The 16658-nt window shown below is 36.6% G+C and overlaps 2 protein-coding genes across 9 annotated transcripts; both read left to right on the plus strand.

The window, feature by feature from the left end:
- The first annotated feature begins 3585 nt into the window (after window positions 1–3585).
- LOC101169630 (spartin) lies at window positions 3586–10925 on the plus strand. Of its 5 annotated transcripts, none has more exons than XM_078930794.1 (8): window positions 3586–4155; window positions 4392–5192; window positions 6291–6485; window positions 8317–8473; window positions 8622–8816; window positions 8934–9095; window positions 9235–9325; window positions 9492–10925. In XM_078930794.1, the coding sequence occupies exons 2-8, from the start codon at window positions 4410–4412 to the stop codon at window positions 9517–9519; spliced, it is 1611 nt and encodes a 536-aa protein (XP_078786920.1). In that variant the 5' UTR covers window positions 3586–4155; window positions 4392–4409; the 3' UTR covers window positions 9520–10925. The 5 variants fall into 5 exon arrangements, with proteins under 5 accessions (XP_078786920.1, XP_004076342.1, XP_020564445.1 ...); XM_004076294.4 differs by having other exon boundaries at window positions 10089–10925; XM_020708786.3 differs by having other exon boundaries at window positions 3587–3720.
- ccdc169 (coiled-coil domain containing 169) lies at window positions 10919–16215 on the plus strand. 4 transcript variants are annotated; one of them, XM_078930795.1, is made up of 8 exons: window positions 10919–11128; window positions 11202–11284; window positions 11439–11549; window positions 12475–12545; window positions 13495–13593; window positions 14090–14143; window positions 14376–14452; window positions 14808–16215. In XM_078930795.1, exons 1-8 carry the CDS (start codon window positions 11055–11057, stop codon window positions 15037–15039), a joined length of 801 nt encoding a protein of 266 aa, XP_078786921.1. In that variant the 5' UTR covers window positions 10919–11054; the 3' UTR covers window positions 15040–16215. The 4 variants fall into 4 exon arrangements, with proteins under 4 accessions (XP_078786921.1, XP_078786923.1, XP_078786924.1 ...); XM_078930797.1 differs by having other exon boundaries at window positions 10922–11128; window positions 12475–12515; XM_078930798.1 differs by having other exon boundaries at window positions 10923–11128; window positions 14874–16215.
- Window positions 16216–16658: the final 443 nt, after the last annotated feature.

Here is a 16658-nt window from a genome sequence, read left to right on the forward strand (position 1 = left end):
TGAAATGTTTTCCCAGCTTAAGCATCGAAAAATGGAAAAAGTCTGACATTTGACCACAGGGGTCCTGGAGCCCTGCCAGAGTTGCAGGGACTCTGGATATTTTGGGGATTTGTACAGATTTTTTTGTTTACCAAAGAAAAGAACAAAACCTTTGACTTCTAGATACAACTATGTCACAATTGTGGGTCATCATGATTAAACAAAGGGATAACAGAAAGCTGATTGAGGAAAGCCCAATGCCTGACTAAAACACAAAATCTGTAGGTCTGTAGCAGCAAAACCGAGGAAAAAAACAGTTGTGAAAAAAAACAACAACCTTGTTCTATCTTCAGTGAAGATCACAAATCATTGAAGAAAAAAGGTTCAGAGCACTGTCTAGTGGGTCTAGATGACCCAACTCCCAATGTTAAAGTGCCTAGGATAGCACAAGGGTTACTCCAAAGAAAATTCAGAGGTAAACCCTAAGACTTAAAGATAGACCAGATGTCTACCTGTCATATAACAAAGGAAAGAATTTCTGTAAAGGAGAGATACTATAGTTGAGAGCTCTCTTTTAGAAATTCAATGAAACTAAAGTAACCCTGAAAGAGTGAGGTTCCTGAGTTTATTCAAATGTTTCATGGTTTACTCCACCTGAGCTTTTGCCTCTTTTTATGAGTCATCTCAAAACTCACCTCACAATACAGACGGCACATTTTATCAACAATCTCATCTTTACAAAAAATGTAGAAAATATCCTATCTTTAGACATGTTCTTATAATAAAACATTACAAAGAAGATAAAGATTTTTGATAAGTAAATAGTTTAGTTGTCCTCTTGTGATTTTTTTTGTTGTTGTTGGGATTCAATTCAATTCAATTTAATTTATTTGTATAGCCCAAAATCACAACAACAGTTGTCTAGATGGGCTTCGAAATAAACATGAACTCAAAAGGATCATAAATACAAAGAGTGCAATAGGAAAGAATTTGTCTCAGATGAACACTTATTTTTCCTATATATATATATATATATATATATATATATATATATATATATATATATATATATATATATATATATATATATATAGGAAATATATATATATATATATGTAGCCAAGACTAACTGAGAGATAAGAATTCTTTAACACCGTCTCATGGTGTCTTGAGTTATTTTGATATCTTCTTTCCTACATTATTTATTGGGAAGGTTAATTGTGCCTTTTTACTCTGCTTACAAATCAACCTAAAACGTTTTAATGTATTTTATTTGTCAGACTAGACTTGCGTCTCAGAACTAGACACTTGAAAACTTGACAATAGATCAGAGATAATGGTGTTCCTCTAAAGGAACCATAGCATTTTTGTAACTTGAGGTTCCAACAGGAGGACAAACATTATCCTCTGCTGCAGAGGACGTTGAAAGGTGTGATATACACAGCAAAAGACCAACTTTCTCCCACAGAAGCCAGAAGTCATCCTGCAGTTCAGCTCCCTGTATATACAACAGAGCAAAGTTTATGGGATCTGCAGCAACTCTTCTCCAGCTGGAGAAGTCAGGAAAGCAGAGTGAGCATTCCCACATTCTAAATCAGTATAAAACAAAGTACTCATTATCCTGCAGTGCCATCTGGAGGCTGAGGCACGTGACGACATTAAAAATCCCAAGTCCTTGCTATGACCAAGCCCTTTAGGGCAAATTTTGAAGGTACAGGTCCAAAAAACTGTGACTTGGTGGTAGATTTGAAAAGCAACAGAAAAGGAAACCATTGGCTCAAGAACAAAAGTTACCCCTACTCTTAGTGACAAAGAGAACAGACAGAAAGTATCAAACAGGAAGTGAAAAACCAGTGTGTCCTTCATGGAGTACGACGATTCCTCAAGAATTGTTTGACGAGTTTGTAAAAGAGTTTAGATAACGGAAATGAGGGTCAAAATAAAGATGAGTCTAAAGCCTGATGGGTTGACTGATTGAGGTTTCTACGGTAAATACAAAATGAGCCACAAAGATCAGTCAAATCCTTGCAAAAGTTCACCAAAAAAAACAACAAGCAAGGACTCAAGACTGCCTCACAGGAAATGCCATTCTTTCAACCCCTGTCACACCCAAACTCACCCATCATTCAATACATGGGTTGAAACAGCTAGCCCTTTTGAATATTTAGGTTTCCTGTCATGGTTTGTGTAGAGATTTTAACCTGACCTTTTCCCTGTTGTATGTATTAAGTTTCTTTTTTCTATTAAACTGCATTTAAAAAAATCTTTTTTTTAAACTACAAAAAAGATCACCCTAAAAAAAAAAAAAAAAACATGGGTCTAAGCTGTTCCAAAACACGAGGAAGATTCAAAACCACCAAGCCTGGCTGCTGAGATGCAAATGTTTGATTTAACAGAGTGAAGTAAAGACCTGCAGAGCTGGAAGACTGGATTTTTCTGTACACATTTCTTAAACACTATATCACAGTCCATAACCGTCATTATAAAATAAAAGTGTGATTGATATGCAAGCAAAACCATGAAAAATGTTCTCCAATCAAAGGAAGATGTGGCTTTGACAAATAAATACATTGGACACTGTAAAGAATACTGTCATGAAAACTAACAAGTTGCTTAATAGGAAAAATGCAACAAAAACTTAAAAGACAAAGGTGCATAAAGGCAAACAAGGAAAGAATAAAGGGAAGAAAAGGCAACAGGGAACTGAAGGGAAGGAGATGCAGAATGCAGGAAACAAAGTGCAAAAAAGGGTAACTGCAGAAAATGAAGCAGAAAAGAAAGAACAGCATGTGCAGGATAAGGAAAAGAAAGTACAAAATGGGTACCCAAGGCAGCAGGAGGATAATGAGGTGAAAGAAAGACGGAGGTGTTGAAAAATGGTCTAAATGTTCAGGAAGGAAGGAAACAAGAGACAAAATGAAAGTTGATAGGGGACGAATGGAATGAGAACGAGGTGCAGAATGGAGAACAATTTCAGGTCAAAGAGATGGAAGTGCAGAAAGAGAACTATTGTGCATTTGTGAAAGGGAAAAGGGAGCAGAAAGAGAAAAAACATTCTTCCAGAGGGATAGGAAGTGCAAAAACAGGACAAATATTTACAAGATGTGGGTCAAAGTGTTCAGGTGGAAGTGTATAAGGTCCAGAAACAAACACAGAATGAAGAAAAAAGGCAGAATGTCTAGAAAGAGTTGCATGGACAGGATAAAAAGTGCAGAAACATGAACAGCAGAGGGAATACATGAATGTAAAGGCAATGTAAATAGAAGACCAACAGAATAAAACATAGGAGGCGTAAAAGATGAGTAAGAAAAATATCCACAAACAAACACATTTGAAACAGATTAGTTGTTTTCAGTACTTGTATTTGTTTTTTGTCATATATCAATTGTTTACAATGCATATTGTCAATTAAAGAAAAAGTTTCTATTTGTATACATTTTAAACTTTACTTCAGCCAGAAAATATGGTATGTAAATAGCCAAAGTAGCCAAATGTAAACTTGAAAATAGAAAAAAAAAACATACATTTGCACTAACACACTGGAGAACATTATGCTTGTAAGGAATGTAGCGACTGAGTTTTATTTTGAAAGTTTTTAAAGCGGAAGCCACTCCCTTTTTCTGACGTAGCATTTAAACTGATTCGGGAGAGACCGTCAATTCTCGGAACAGGTGTTCAGTTCGACACAAGAAAAACGTCCACCTGTTTTTAAGGACAGTACAAACTTTTTAACATGGACGGGTATATTTTAAAACTTTGTATTTGTATGTATAATGTTCAATACTTTTTAATTCATTATGTTGTGTAAGAATTAATACACTCTTAAGTTTCTGCATTGAACTAAATAATTATTATCAAGATAACTGAATATAATTTATATTTTCAGCTATCTTGATAATTATATATTTTATATTATAAACTAACTTTGAGACCAAACATTGAAGCACAACTGCTTTGAATTAAAAGTTCTGGCAGCCTCCAGACAAATCTTGATTTGCAAGAAAAACCTGATAGGATAGGTTCTTAGTTTTTCATGCGTAAAAGAACAATGACATCACCAGGGTTTTTCTGACAGCAGCTTTAGTTATGCTGCCTGACTCCATAGAGTTAACACTGTATTTGTTTTCGAGGTCTTCTTAAAAATAAAATACATATCTTTAGTCCCTTTATAAACAGGTGAGTTCAATTTTTTTCTCACTCTTTTAAATTTTAAATAGCTGCTGATTAACTTAATGTTTTAGTTTAATTGAAGCATTTCTCTTTATGCTTTCTAGGAAAAGATAAAAATCCTCATGTTATAGAATAAAATATTTACAATTATTTTCTTGTTATCTTGTAAATCTAAGTTGATTTGGATTCAATCAGTGGCATTTTTGTGTGAACTATTTGTGTTTTGTTCTTTCTTTCCTCAGAACCTTTTGCTCTTCAATATGGCAGAGCCTGCTGAACTTTTAATGATCAAGGGCCAGTACGAATTGGCCTTACATGCGCTCAATTGCGGTCTGGCTGCCGAGAACTCTAACCAAAGACCAGAGGCCTTGGATTACTTCAGAAAGGGCCACTTGCATCTAGTTCAGGGATTGGATGTTCCCACTGGCGGGGGGAGCCACCAGGGAGCGGCCTGGGACACAGCCAGACTGCTTCAGCACAAAATGAGGGACACTTTGAGAACTGTCAATGACCACCTTTCTGCTTTGGAAAACTCCCAAACAACCTCAGAAGACCAGAGGGCTTCACCGATGAACGCCTATCCTGACTTGGCCATCACCAGTTGGCCCTCTCAGAGCTCAGTCCACCATCTGTACCCTTCTATACCTGCTGCCACTCAGAGCACAGCCCCAGCCCCCTTCACAGCGCCTCTTTGTCCTGCTATTGAGCAGACGGGCACACTCCCCACAGCAGCTGTGAGAACTGAATCCATGGATGACCCTCCAGACCAGCCTCCTGCATACACACCAAAGCCCACAGACGGTCACTGCAGCCTCACCTATGGTCCCGCCGGACCCACCAGGCCCGTAAACCAGAATGGAAAAGGAGCACAAGCAGCAGGAGATGAACATGAGCTGCTGCGCATTTCATCCGGGGTTCAGCTTTTTTTTGTGGAACCTAACGGGGAGGTCAGCGCTCTGATGTGCCCTGGTTACCTTCGCATCATCACCTTTGAAAGTCAACACAAAGACTTGGCTTCTGGAAAGCATTCATCGTTTCTACATGTGAGTATTTGGAAGCACATTTCTGACCTTCAGCTCCTTTTTATGAAAACATTCTTTTGTAAGTGCGTGCCTTAATTTTACGCAGGTGCAAACATTCAGAAAACCCACTAACTTCATGGTTAAAAGATTTGACAGCTGACTCACCTGTCTAAAAGTTGGCTTCACAAGTGATCTTGTTTGGTTTTTTGTAAGTTTTACAAAAAGCTGTGACAAAAGCTGACTTGGTCAGAATCACAGCTTATACTTAATCAAAAAGTTGTTTAAATTACCCCATGAGGTTAGAATAAGCCATCCTCACCCCTTCCTGAAAAGTTATTTTGAAATAGAAAATATTTTAAATTATAAAGAACACATTTTATGTAACAAAACATGAAGATTACTCACAAGTTTTCACTTTTAATAATTTTTAACCTTTTAACTTGTTTATTTTTATTTCCTAATATGAAAACATAAACAAACATTCTAGCTTATCTTATTTAGCTATCAGTATCAGTAGTTATTGTTTCAAAATAAAAGTCAAATTTTAACAAAAATAAATTACCAGTTTTTACCCTGCAAATGCCTTCTTCCTCCACCTGATTTTTTTTTTTTTGTAAATAAAAAATGTAAAGCTACAATACAAAGCCTGAATTATCCTGGACTTTGTTTTGCATTGCAACACATCATGGCTTCCCACCAGTCCAAGCTAGTAGGCATCTGTCATGTTTTCTGATGTAGCTTTGTTTCCCCAACAAGACAATGGTCCTATTAACAGATGACTCTGTGCTTCTGTTGTTCTGCTTCTCCCTGCCCGTGTCCTCACAGGGGTCAGTCTGTCAGGCAGCATACCAGTGGTGCGATCTGCCACAAGTCTGTGTTTGTGTGGTTTCTTTAGAACAGTTGGATCTAAAAAAAATATATATGTATTTTTTGCATTTGTGAAAGATTTATCAAATCAAATCCTGCACTTCATTGGATGACCCTGCAAACATTCTATAAGCTTTCACATCACAACAGGTCACTATAAATATATATAAACCATAAGATTTAGTCTAAAAGGAGAAACTGATAGACAAATATTTATTTGCTACATGTGTATATTTTTGTGTCATTTCTCAGGTGTGTGACCAGATGTACCCACTGACAACAGATACTCCGGTGCTGCTGGCAAACTCTGGGATCTACATGTTTCCTGACACAATGACTGATGCACTGGGGTCCTATGTCGGCATTGTGCTGTCCTCTGAACTGCCTGCTGCAGACCATGAGATCTTTCAGGACCTCCTATCGCAGCTTGCTGATCTTAAAGTTCAGGTTGGTTTAATAACAATTAAAAAAAGATCATTAATGTGGTTTTATTCAATTGAATTTCATTTCATTTATTCTATTGATAAAGCACCAGTTTACAAATGGTGTTGTCTCAATGCACAATACCACAAGCAGACAACATCCTAAAGAGAATTATATATTATGATGACCTAATCAGTGCAGATAATTCCAATAAGGCAAAATTATTTTAACTCTATGCTATTAGCCAATATAATTGACTAACAGATTAAATCAAACAGTTTAATCCCTATTCCGAGCAAGTCAAAGGGGACATTTGAGAGGAAAACGGCCTCAAATTTGAAGATTAGGAAGAAAACTCCAGGAGGAATAGAGCTCAGAGAGGCCAACAATCCTCTGTAACTGGTTTTGGGTCTGAAAGTATGGAAAATAGATAGACATGAGCAAAAAAAAAGAAAATCTGTGGTATAACAAATGGCCAGGTTCGTAAATGCAGTTATAAGAGGAAACCGATAAATTGGCCAAATAAGGGTAATAATAATGATTTTTATTTTTTTTAAGTTGAGTTGATATGTTTTAAATGTAGATAGTTGGCTGAATGTTGTAATAAAAATGCCTTTAAAACTGATCAGTAGGACATTTAGAATTTCAAGCTTTTAGAGCTTTAATTCAGTCAACACCATGTTTAATTTGAGTCTTTTATGGACTTTTAATCACATCCAATTGATTTAGCTCCAACAATAAACAAACATCAGTTCAGTAGCAGGTAATTTGAATACCTGACAGGTGAGTCAGTGAAGGTTCTCATTCATCCAGGTGACGTAGTCTTGAGGTTTAGTCAAAGCAAGTAGACTTTAAAAAAATGTTTTCCTTTGAAAAGTTTCACCCATTGACTGCATATAGAGAAGTGGACACTCACATTCCTGCAATTGAATAGCTTGTTACAGCTATTCAATGGCAGGAATGTGGGTGTCTGACCAGGAGAATACACATGTGAACTGAATCCTGCGCAACTCACACTGGACAGGTGAATTATTTGCCAAAGTTGATTTCAACTTTTAGTTTTATATATAAAATATGAAACTCTTGTCTAGACAACAGTATAGTTTGTCCTTTTAAGGTGCAACATTTTTAGTAAATGCTCTGTATGCTTATTTTTTTCACATCTGTGCCTGAGAGTTCAGAAACATGGGGATAAATATTCCTAAATGGTCTTAATTTTGGCTTTTTTCCTGAACCACCCTGCTAAAAAAATACAAAAATACCATGAAAACAAATCCTATACCTGAGCTAAAGAAATGCTTTACTCTTTACATAGTTGCAGGTGCTGCCAATACAACCACACAGAAATCATGAATGGAAATTAAAGGTTTTATCTTATGGAGATCTGGATGTGGAATCATACTAAATTAAAGTGGAAAAACGCACCACTGGCTAATCCAACTTGGATGTAATGTCTTTGAAACAAGTCAAAATGAGGCTCAGAAGTGCGTGTGGTCTCCATACGCCTGTATGACTTCCCTGCAACACCTGGGGTTTCTTCTGATGAGGTGGTGGATTGCCTAATATTTCCACCTGCTGTCTATTAAACTTGCTCATATATGGAGGAATGTGTTTATTTGCCTGAAAAGGATGTTAAATTAGAGGCTGTAAAATATGTTGCAGAGCCAGAGACGTTGCGTTGCATGAATTTTTGACAGATCAAACAGTAAACAAGTTAAAATTCAGTGGTTTTTAAGCATTCATTATGCTTTGAGTAAACCGTGGGATCTTTCTGATTGTCACTGATTATTTAAGACAGCAAAGACACGTTCTTGTTATCAGTATCAGGAATTATATCCAAACGCTTCTCTTCCAGGATCAGGAGGAAACTGGAGTGGATATCATGAATTTGAGTACAAAAGTACCCGTCGGTCCCCTCAGCAAACAAACAGAATTAACGGTGTCAGCAGAAGAAGAGGAAAAACTACAGCTTCCAGGATGGAGTGAGAAGATGGCCCAAGGGATTTTGTCAGGTGTGCTTGTTAGCGTTCAAATATAGGCGGAAAGTGGATAAAATATTGATACAGGCTTTCTTATTTGCTGAAAATGTTGTGCAAAAAAAAAATGGAGTTTATGCCCTCATCAGTATAAAATGTAGAAGCAAAACTGTTCCTCCTGCAGGAGCCACACGATTAAGTCAGTCGCTAGCAAAGGGAGCAGAGGCCACTGGAAGTTTCATTCACAAAGGAGCTGCTAAGATTCGAGACCGCATCACACCCGAGGAGACTCCTTCAGATGTCAGCCCCCAGGTGGCGAAACGTTTGCAGACTGCAAAGCAAGCTACTGGTGGTGCTGTTCGAGTCAGTCAGTTCTTAGGTAAGGACAAAAGGCAGCTTGGCTAGTTTGCATGAATTTTGTTCTATTTTTTTACTCTGATTTGTAAATAATTTAAGACATAATTTAATGTTCCTGTTTAATCATCTGTCTTTCCAGTGAATGGATTAAGTCACATTGCAGGGCATGTAGTAGATAAGGTGTCACCTCATATGAAAAAGCACGGATCTAAGCTGGTGCCGGAGTCTCTGAAGAAGAGCCAAGATGGTCACGCATCCAACTGGGATGGTACTAAATATGTGGCAGCCAGGGGCGTTCAAGGTATGAAAATTCCTCCATTTCTGATCATATAATGTTTTGCTCCTGTGCCTTTATGGATTCTGACAACGAAATTATTCATTATTGTGTTCAATGTATGATGAATGATCCATGCCTACCGTAAAAAACTGTTTCAAAAAAGGTTTTTCCACGGTTTGGTCAAGTCTGGAAAGTGGAGCAAAGGAAGTTTGCAAAAGTGTTGCAACCGAGACTGTCACAACGGTGAAATACAAGTAAGTGCATATGTACACTCCTGTTTCCTGTACATTTTTGGGGGGTGGCATGTCTTATTTCCATTCTTTTTCTAAATATATTTAACAGTAACAATGGACTGCATGAAAAATCCTCCTGAAATGTTGCCTCTGTGATTTCTCTCTTGGGTTTTCTGCTCCTTTTCAGATTTAGGGGCTTGCAGAATCTTATCTAGCAACGTACGACTTTCAATGGGGAGTAAGGCCTTAAACTCACAACTTGTCCTGCTTAACCCTTAGTGTCCACTTTTTCACTAACACAAAACTGCTTTGAAACTTTTTAACTTTCAAATATGGCTTGCTTAACACTCACTTTACAGGTTTGTAAGACGTTGCATGCACTGGTTGTAAAATGGCTCATATTTAATTCTTCAAATATGTTTTTTTTTTTTAATTAAAAAGCTGCTGTCATTTTTATACGATTAATAAACTATTTGAAGTACTTTGAAAGCTAGCGCAATCAACTCTTGTTCCATTCCTGCACCTGATGGCCTCCAAATATTCACACTTACAGTCTTACAGAACTTTCTTACAGTTCTGTCTGGCTTTGTATACGCATTAGCCTTTTGTTTGCAAAATCTGTGAGGAAAAAAAATTAAAAAAAAAAATCTATACTTATTTTTATTTGAATGAAAATAGGATGAATCTTTGCATTGCTTCAACATTTCAGAATTGTACACATTGTTTTTTTTTTCTGCACCACATTTCCCTAACATGCCTCTTTCTCATGTTGTTTGTGGTGAAGGTATGGTCACAATGTAGGCCAAGCCACAGACACTGCTCTCCAATCAGTGGCAAATATTGGGCTGACCGCTTACAACATTGATAATTTGAGCTTAAAGGCGTTCATACAGAACATGAGCGAGAAATCTGCCAATAAAGTGCTCCACGTCAAAGACGCACAGTCATGCGAAACGGAAAAGGAAGAAATGCTGAAAGCTGAACTCCGTGGACAAAAGGAGAAGGAGAGAGGGCAACAACAGGCTGAAGGGAAGGATATGGAGAAGCCAGAGAGTCACACAGGAGCAGATCCAAAACATTTGCAGAGCAAAGAAAAGGAGGAAAAGAAGTAATTTCCAAAAGGAATATATATTCATTTGGATCTCTTAATAACTTAACGATGAACCCACCTTTTCTTTAAAAAAATTATAATATTTAAGTTCTAAGTTATTCAATAGTCTCCCGGTTGTCTTCTATTTTCTTTTGTAAATTCCCACCAACTTGTGTGATTTTAGTATGTTCTTTTGTTATGCAAAATGTGTAGCATCCTTTTGAAAAGTTGTGTAACTGTTATTACACTCAAAATACCAGTCTGTTTTTTGGGCATTATGAGCAGTGTTGAAAATGTGATTGGTACTGTACACACTGTCTTATGTGTATTCTGTACAACAATACATTTTGTGAGGTTTTAAATTGAAATTGTTAGGCATTTCTGAAAAGTTTGAAAGCATAAAATGTTACCCTCTTCCCAATTTTACATTCAATAAATTCTTATGCCTGATTTTGATATATTGTTTATATATTCTATTGGATCAAAGAACTGCTTTACATTTTAAATCAAATAAAGCGTTACCCAACCAAAGCTACTTTGATGCAGATTTCTGACCGGCATGTGCAAGGAGCACAAACTTACTTTGAAAGAGGGGGAAAGGGAAGTGGTTTCCACGGAAACGAGCAGCAATGAAAGTTTGTTTGGGAAACCTTGGGAAACATGGCTCAACGCACTGAATACAAGTGTGATTTGACACGACTGCTGGCAGAACTGAAAGAAGAGAACGACACTGTGTGAGTTTAACAAAAATAATTTATCAATTGCCTGATTTAATAAAGTAAAATAAAAACTTGCTTTTTCTTGTAGAAATTTACTTGAAGAATCTGTGTTTGATCTACAAAGCACGATGTGTGAAATGCAAAAGAGGCTGCAGAGTGTCGATGGGGAAGGTAAGTAAACTAAGTATTTTAAGGTGTGCTACTGCGCATGTGTCAATAATTAAAATCGAACTAATCAAATAACAGATTATTTGTCTGTGAGAGTTTGTAATAATTGTGTTTCAATAAAAAAAATCACAGATTTCTTTGATTACATTGCTGTCAGGAAATGAATGGAAGACAAGATATGAGACGCAGGTGGAGTTGAATGGACAGCTGGAAAGACAAATTGCACTGGCTCGTGAGAAGCTGGAGAACATGCGAGGAAACCCCGTAGGTACGTTCTTAAGTCTATTAACCGGTTTTCTATTGTCTTTACAAGCTAGCCTGCATATGCAACCTTCCTTTAGCCAAAAGTAGTAATTGAAGTTTATTTTTATTAAGTATACTGGTGTATAAGTATAGCAAGTATGCTTTAGATCATGTACATGTATTGTAGGAAATGTACTGAATACTTCTTCAGAATTAATTGGAACATTTCCAATATATACTTTATACAAAGTAAACTTCAAGTATACCTTAGACTACTTGTAGTACACTTAACTAGATTACTGATTGCTTAAGATGTTCAGCTGGAACTGCCACATACAACTAATATGATACTTTTCAGTTTTCTGTTAAATATATTTAAACCATTAGTATTTGGAGTGATGTTTATGTTTTTAGTGCATGTGGTGAAAATGACACACTCACAACTGTGACAGAAAACACTTTAACTAGGCTACAAAAATGGTAAATAAGAAAAAGTCAAATACATTGCTTTCAATTTTGGCCAACCAGTAAAATCCTTAAAATTTCCCCCCTGTGTGAAAGGTCTAGATTTCTACAACATTTCTAGCCTTGAATTGTTGTGGAAAAAAACATGTAGAATTTCTACATTGTTCTTTTCAAAATACGCACAGCAAAAAAAATAGTTACGAATTTAGATTGAATAATTGCTTGACAAAAATAACAAAAGTAAACTATAAAACTATTAAACTAAACTAAAAAACTATTAACTATCCAAAAAAAGTCAAAAACATAATAAGCAAACCATTTTTATTAATATTTTTACACATTACAAAAAGCATTGTGTCTGGAAAAGTAATTTATACAAACAATTTTTTTAAGTCGATCCATCTACATTGCGTGACATGACTTTACTGTTCAAAACTCAGAATGCAAAAAATGTTGTTTTGATACTTTTTCTTGCCTTTTCACAGATCGACTGGCCTCTGTCCGCTCGTATGATGACATGTCAATAGTGAGTGGACCAATATTGATTTATTTGGAGGTTGTCCTAGATTTTTTTCATGATTTTTCCGCTACTTTCCCCCGTACTGCTCCAGTGATTGCTACAGACAGTGGAGATAGAGAGTTTTACCAGCAGAGGGAGCTAGAGATACAGAATGAGTCCAGAGGATTGTGATGCCAGCTGCCATCCATCCTTCCGTGGATGCAGACTGAATAAACCAAGCTTTAATCACAGCACTGTAATCGTGGGATTAGAAACAGTGGGAGAGTAAAACACTAATTGCAGTGCTTTTAACAGAAAATTGCACTCAAGTAAACAACATTCTGAAAGCGTGTATGGGTTAGTTAAAATGTGTCTGTGAGAGCAGAAGCAGACATTCATGAAAGACTCACTTGGATCATCTTTTGATCTATCGTAAAAGCGTTCTCAGTGGTCTTTTAACTATGATTATAATGTTAGAAATTTGCCTCTGAAGTTGTGGGCAGGGAGCTTTTTCAAACAGGATTTTTCCTTGTGCTCCTGCTTCACAACAATTTGAATAAATACTCAGAAATTTTATTTTTCCACTTAATTTTCTTTATACATGTCCTCCATAATCAGAAAAAAGGCCACAAGAACTTTTTAAAACCACCAAAACACCATTTTTATTGGAGTGGGTTTTTAAGTGCTAAAAGTAGATGAGCAGATGGACAGTTAGTGAGATACATGTACTACAACTACAACATACAGCAAGTAAAAGTACCAGTTTTTGTTTGGCCTCTTGTTTTTATTCTACTGCCTCAGTCTGTCTTTGCACTAATGTTCTTTATTCATTAACGAAGAATAAATGACCTCTATTTATCTTTGGACTCCTGGCTTCAGCATCAACCTCCCTCTTGTTTCAACCTTGTAGACAGCAGGCTAATCTAATTGCTTTTAGATGAGCCTGCATCATCATCACTCTCTTCTGCAAACACATAGATGTTATTAATGGAAGCACTTGTCACAGGAAATGCTTAGACAGCGGCTAAAGCTCCTGACTGAGGAGAAGTCAGAACTCCAGCATCAGCTGACAGCCTGTCATCTTCAAATCCAGCAGGAAGGAAAGGTACGAGCCTGAACTGTTCACGCACTGCGAGGGATTTGTGCTGAGGATTTGTGAGGGGTCAAGATGTCTGCATCTCTATTGTGTCTGAGACAAGCAGCTTTAAGTTTTTCCTGGTAGTTTTTCTTTTAGTTACACATTACAAAGATTAGCCGTGGATTGAGGAAAAAAAAAAAAACACAAAAATGTCTGGCTGACAGTTTTGTTGGTACAGAAATGATCTAAAACTTTCACTTTGTCCAGCGTGCTGAGGTATGGGTTTTATTTTAGCAACTTAGCTCTTTGTTTATTGTTCTGTTTAGCAAATGTTCTGCAAAAAAGGTTACAACCCAACATGTGCAAACAGTAATTCCTAATCCCTTGCTTAGTAGTTGATTCTCGAGTTTGTAATCGCTAAACATACAAAGCCTTAATGCAAAAAGGGGATGGAGCGCAGACTGTGCAAAATATGACTGGAAAAATGTAATAATGTAGTATTGCTGTCTTTCACACAATTTAGGCATTTCATAAAACCAATGATGAAAGGAGGGCATATCTTTCAGAAATTGCTAATGTAAGTATTTTGAAAATATTTCCCCCATTTGGATTGGTTGTATTCTCTTTACGTCTTTTCTGAACAGATATTGATCAAAAAAGGAATTTTTTGATCATTCTAATTTCTGATCCTCTGTAGATCTGAATCTGTGCTGAGGTGTTTTAAAATCTGGCATATTTCAGTGGGGCTGTTGAAGATGAGCCCTTAAGAAACAAATGTACCTTAAATCCTGTTCAACCCTCTCCTGCAGCTTTCTGCTGCGTACGAGGCCCAAAGGAGGCAACGCTCCACTCAGCAGCGCAAGACGCCAGGGAGCAAACAGATGAGGTCAGTAACTCCTGCAGCATTTTTTTCAGTTTTCATACACCACCAGTTACTTGTAACTATTTCAAGGAGTAATTTATCTACTACTTTGTGTTCCTGTTTTTAGAGCGTGTTCACGAACAAAACACTGAATATCCATTAATGTATGACACTTGCTTCGTTTGTATGGTATTGCTTCTATTGGAAAACATAATGGTCATTTGTCACACACACACACACATACACACACTGAAGGCAGCAAAAGCTTCATGTGTTGTCTGCCTAAGCTGAGTATCTAACCAGCAACTATTCATATCTGTCTTCCTAACACGGTCATCTCAAAATTTTTAGATCCATCGTTTTTTTTTGTTTCATTCAGGTTGTCAGATTTGATGATTTCATCGTGTCTTCAGTTGTACATTTCAACCGTTATCTTCTGCCACAGAGGGAGGCATAGCAGCAGGAAAGCAGAGGCCGATTCTAAAAAAGGAAAGGAGAGAAAAGAAGGAGGACAATATCTGAAAGGAGGAGGTGTTGGTGATTCAGCTGCACAGAGGTGCCAGGAGACGAAACTTCTCAGAGAAAGCTGGTTACACTCTCTAAACCACTAAGTTAAACACAAACTAGGAAATACTGAACTTTTCAGCCCCTTGTTTTTGTAGGAATCGATATATTTGTACAAGGTGATTGGTATTCTTTTACGTTGTCTTTCTAAGTAAGTGATTTTAAGAGAAAATAATGTTTAGGTTTATACTGTTTTTGTGCCATAATCAGTAATGTTCATTATTTGCATCCATAGCAACAGTAAAAATATAACAATCTCATGGTTTACACTGAATTCTACCTTTCTGATAATTATGACTTTCTACAATAACAGAAGCTGCATGAAAGTGTTGTTTAAATCTACTAACAGAAACCACTTTTGTAAAAAAGTCATTTTTTCTAAGAACTCATTTCTCTAATCATTTAAGCAGTCACACATCCTCCACCCTCTAGTAGGTGTAGTTCATCCAGAGAGCAAGCTGTCACCCCATCCTACCTTCTAAATGCCTTCACACGCGTGGGAGTAAGAAAGCTAGCCATGCAAGATTAAACAGTTATTTAGAAAACTCAAAGTGTGCTAACTATTTTCCCAGCTTCAGTACAGTAAACGCTTTATATGATCAATGGTAATTTAGGTCCTTTAAAAGACCCACTCTGATGAAAATCATGTTTTGAGCAGGTTTTTGTGTCCTTTTTCTGAAACTGCCACTGCTGTGTTTGAAACAAAGCTAGTTTTTCCATTTAAGTCTAATTTTTGAACATGGATATTTGAACATGGGGGAAAAAAAGTTCTATGCATTCTGTTGTGACAGGGAACATTTTGACGTTTAGAGTTATCTGTTTTTCCTCCACAATGTTACTGGTCATGTATGATAGTAATGAATATCTTGTTGGTCTGATTTCCTTTTTCCCAATGTTTTCTCATGACTCTCTGTCTAAAAGAGTCTGTATTGTTTAATGACTATCAATCCAATTGTGAAACCATCTGACATGAGATATTGGTGTATTGCTTTCTAGTATGGTTTTCTGACTTGTTATGCTGATCAAAATGGACTGCAGTGGCAGGTCGGTTGTCTTTAGATTGACAGCGTCATTTTAAGGTTGCAAACCCAAGTTGTGTGATGACAAAGTGAGTGCATCAACCACACACAAGACCTTTTTCATTTTCTTTCACTGTAATGTGCAAGTTTCTTTTGGTGCAACTTATTTATTACTGTTCCTTAAAACATGTAGATGTGTTTACTGATTCAGTTCCAGCTTTTTTTGTGCTAAATTTCAGCTGCAAGCAGAGTATGCATGCAAAAAAATTACATCCAAAGCTTCTTGTATGCACTTTTGGGCCTCTACAGGCTGTCATAATAACAAACTGTTCTCTTTTTCATTTGATGCACTATAAAGTATAAAACTCTTATTTTGAAGTAATATAAATATGAAAAAGTGTGCATTAGCACATGAAAATAGTCACATGTTTCCTTGTATTTGAAAATGTTTTTTTATTTTGGAATGGCATCAATACAAATTTGATTTATATTTCACCAAAAAAAAAAATCGCTTTTGAAACAAGGAACTACTAGGCCAGTTTATGTTCCATGTAAAGTGTTCTGTACAATGCCAGTACAGTAAATTTGAAAAACAGTTCTAGCCTTTAAAGTTTAAGCTGTATTGCACAGTATAAGCAGATCTATGG

This window comes from Oryzias latipes, chromosome 14 (assembly GCF_053564925.1).
Source record: "Oryzias latipes strain Hd-rR chromosome 14, Olatipes_Hd-rR_3.1".
In the NCBI taxonomy this organism is placed as follows: domain Eukaryota; kingdom Metazoa; phylum Chordata; class Actinopteri; order Beloniformes; family Adrianichthyidae; genus Oryzias; species Oryzias latipes.

Excerpts from the sequence above, each read along its gene's own strand:
- LOC101169630 (XM_004076294.4), top strand. The coding sequence starts at position 4,410 with ATGGCAGAGCCTGCTGAACTTTTAATGATCAAGGGCCAGTACGAATTG. Across the intron at positions 8,474-8,621 it reads GGCCCAAGGGATTTTGTCAG|GAGCCACACGATTAAGTCAG; the intron begins GTGTGCTTGTTA and ends TTCCTCCTGCAG. Across the intron at positions 8,817-8,933 it reads TCGAGTCAGTCAGTTCTTAG|TGAATGGATTAAGTCACATT; the intron begins GTAAGGACAAAA and ends CTGTCTTTCCAG.
- ccdc169 (XM_078930795.1), top strand. The coding sequence starts at position 11,055 with ATGGCTCAACGCACTGAATACAAGTGTGATTTGACACGACTGCTGGCA. Across the intron at positions 11,285-11,438 it reads GCAGAGTGTCGATGGGGAAG|GAAATGAATGGAAGACAAGA; the intron begins GTAAGTAAACTA and ends CATTGCTGTCAG. Across the intron at positions 14,144-14,375 it reads ATCTTTCAGAAATTGCTAAT|CTTTCTGCTGCGTACGAGGC; the intron begins GTAAGTATTTTG and ends CCTCTCCTGCAG.